Here is a 3,081-nt window from a genome sequence, read left to right on the forward strand (position 1 = left end):
AGGGCGCGGAGAGAGAGCCGCGGAGGGCGCGGAGAGAGAGCCGCGGAGGGCGCGGAGAGAGAGCCGCGGAGGGCGCGGAGAGAGAGCCGCGGAGGGCGCGGAGAGAGAGCTACTGAGGGCTCTGGGCCCGTAGACTGAGAAAGGCGGTGGGCCTACGGGCAGGAGGCAGTCTTGCAAAGTGTGCCCTTTAGACACTTAAATTACTATGCATTTTTTGTTTCATACATTAAGTATTTTTGTTTTGCTCATTTGTGAAAAATAAGATGCAAAAGACACAGTGGAAGCAGGGTAACTCTTGTTCCAGGGAGGGGCGTGTAATCAATACAATGAAACAAGACATGTGATTGGTTAAAAGTTAAAAAAAATAAGAAAGAAACAATCTAGGATGGTTATGGCTGAGGGAAGGAAAAATTATTTATAGGCTAGAGGGCAGACACATGTCAACATGGGTGACAGGAGGCAGGCAACATACAAGAATCAGGAGCAAAGATGAAGGCAGCGGCAGATGCAGGGTCAACTGTTGGGATGTGGAGGGAACTGCACTTCTTATAATGAAGCAAAGTATAGGGTTTATTGCATGTAAAACTGATGATCTGCTCTGTAAAGCTTTACTCCTTTCGCATTAAAAAGCTTAAAAAAAAATTAAAAATCAAATGACGCACTGCATTGGGCCAATCTGTTCCACAAGACCGCTTGAAAGTGTCAAAGAGCAAAGATGTCCCTGGCCCAAGCCAGGGGTATTTTCAGCTGGCTCATATTTCTATGAAAGCTAACAAACGAATAAGAAAGAAAGGAGAATTGACCCATTGTATTTAGGATGTTGGTGAAGGAAGCCCAAGGTAACACAGGACTTCCAAATGAACAAACCAACCCATCTTGGAGGAGTACAGCCAGAATGCTTTTTAAAATCCGGGGTAGAGATACTTGGTCCCTTGTCTTTGGACATGTTGTCGGAAGGGCCTCGGCCCTGGCAATCCTCATCATGCTGGGCAGGGCAGAGGTCAGTGAGGAGGAGGAAGGACCTCAACAAGACAGACTGGCAAAGTGGCTGCATCACCGGGCGCACCCAGCACAACTGTGGGGATGGCCCAGGACGGGCAGGGCTGTCCACTGGGATCCAACTGAAGGCACCTAGTGAGTCCTGGGGTGGCGCTGTGGGCTAATGAGCTAGACTGCAAAGTCGTCTGAGCTGCATGGTCAGTGGTTCAAGCTCACTAGTTGCTCCTTGGAAACGCTATACTGGGTCGCTATGGGTCGGAACCAACTCGACAGCACTTAACAACAACACCAACAACAACTGTAGTTTTTAAGGAGCCCTGGTAGCGTAGTGGTTACAAATCAGGCTGTGAACCGCAAGGTCAGCAGTTCGAAACTACCAGCTGCTCCGCCGGAGAAAGATGAGGCTTTGTGTTCCCATAAAGATTTACAGCCTCGGAAACCCTGTGCAGGGCCGCTATGAGTTGGAACCGACTCCAAGGCACTTAATAACAACTGTGGTTTTTGCAAACATCATATAAATTAAATGATATTAACTTTTAATAAGCAACTCCCGCTTCAAATTTTAAAAAGACTACTTAAAATGTAATCATTGAGGACTCAGCTGCTATTAAGCATCTAATAGACAAAACCTAGCGCCATCGAGTCGATTCCAACTCACAGTAACCTCACGGGACCCAAAGACCTGCCCTGTACTGCTTCCAAGGTTGTACCTGAGGGGCGTCAATGAAACCGCTATGAAACATGGGACAAGGATGGCTGTGGACGTTGGGGGTCTCCGCCTTTAGTCTCTGGTCAACATAGAGAACCGAGGCCCAGGGTGAGGATGTTAACACCTCATATGCCAGCTCTCAGTCCCATAAGGAAGGTGACCACAGGCATCCGAATGGAGAGAAGTCACATATTCATACATGAACAGTGACACTGGAGCAGGGCTGTGAGACGCCTCCTGGAGCTTGGCCCCTGGGCCTCCTGGGTCTGCTTTTCTCTTCACTGAGGAACCGTAGTCCCATGGCACACAGCTGGTCCCCCAACAATTCAAACCCAGCCTCACCCTCTTAAGGTAACAACAGCCCGGTTCTCTGTAGAACTCACCATCTCCGCACTCCAGTTCCAGAAGTCTAAGGGAATGTCGTCTCGAAACCAAGCAGCCATTTCAGGAAGAAGGACGGGAGTAGACCCAGAGCCCTGGGCAGCTTGGAGGCAGATGAACACGGTTTGGTCCACACACCAGGCCTGTGACGTAGGGAGGTGCAGGCTGGTCGCCCCAGGTCCCCAGCACACTAGTTCAGGACTGGACGATTCTCCCCGCAGCACATTGGAGACCTGGACCAGAAGAAGGGTGGGCGGAGACAGTGGGCAGTGAGCAGAGAGGGCCAGGGGGTGGGTTTCCTCCAGGCTCAGGCCATGCTCCACCCTGAGCGCAGAAGAGCATCCAGCTTCTGCCTGCAGCTCCAGGGGTCTCCTGTTTCTGGAAACTGCTCTCAGATGGAGGCCCCCACTTATCCCACAGCAGGAGGAAGAGCCAGGCCTGGCCCGGCTGGACCCTGACATCCTCCCCAGTCAGGAGTCATGTGATAAAGTCCTGGGCTCATCTATGTAACTTTCACTTTATTTGATATCAATATGGGTGAATTTCCTGGAAGAACGTATTTTCCCAATCTTGCCAGAGAATGCGTCACGACTCAGTCCTTTTATATCACGTGTCATGAAAGCACCCTGTTATACTTGAAACCATCCCCACCCCCAATTTCATTTAGAGCACATTTGCCTTGATAGGAAAGAAGGCCCTCAATGCTTCGGACCTACAGTGATTGCAACAAAGACAACAATAAGGGTGAAGACAGTGCAGAAGAGAAACCAACTCAGCACAAGCTGGAAACAACAGCCGTTTGCCTGTCACATGAGCAGTGACCAAGTCTGCCTTTGTTCCGCCCACGAGACACCACGGATCCCTAAGTGTCTGAGAACTCTGGGAGGACCGCACAATCAACTGCTCCACCAATGAGGACATGGTTAAATCGTCCCGGAAGGACTTGTCTTTTGCAGCTGCTCACCGTTCTTTTCACTGATTTCCATCCAAAC

The 3,081-nt window shown here is 50.2% G+C and overlaps 1 protein-coding gene across 1 annotated transcript in view; it reads right to left on the minus strand.

Moving 5' to 3' along the window:
• The window catches only part of LOC102838746 (zinc finger protein 420-like), an 18,488-nt gene extending 15,938 nt beyond the window's left edge, over positions 1-2,550 (minus strand). The window contains exon 1 of the mRNA XM_006869062.1: positions 2,092-2,550. Within this exon, the coding sequence (XP_006869124.1) occupies positions 2,092-2,550 (459 nt within the window). The remainder of the gene's footprint in view (positions 1-2,091) is intronic.
• Positions 2,551-3,081: the final 531 nt, after the last annotated feature.

This window comes from Chrysochloris asiatica, unplaced genomic scaffold (assembly GCF_000296735.1).
Source record: "Chrysochloris asiatica unplaced genomic scaffold, ChrAsi1.0 scaffold00125, whole genome shotgun sequence".
Taxonomy (NCBI): Eukaryota; Metazoa; Chordata; class Mammalia; order Afrosoricida; family Chrysochloridae; genus Chrysochloris; species Chrysochloris asiatica.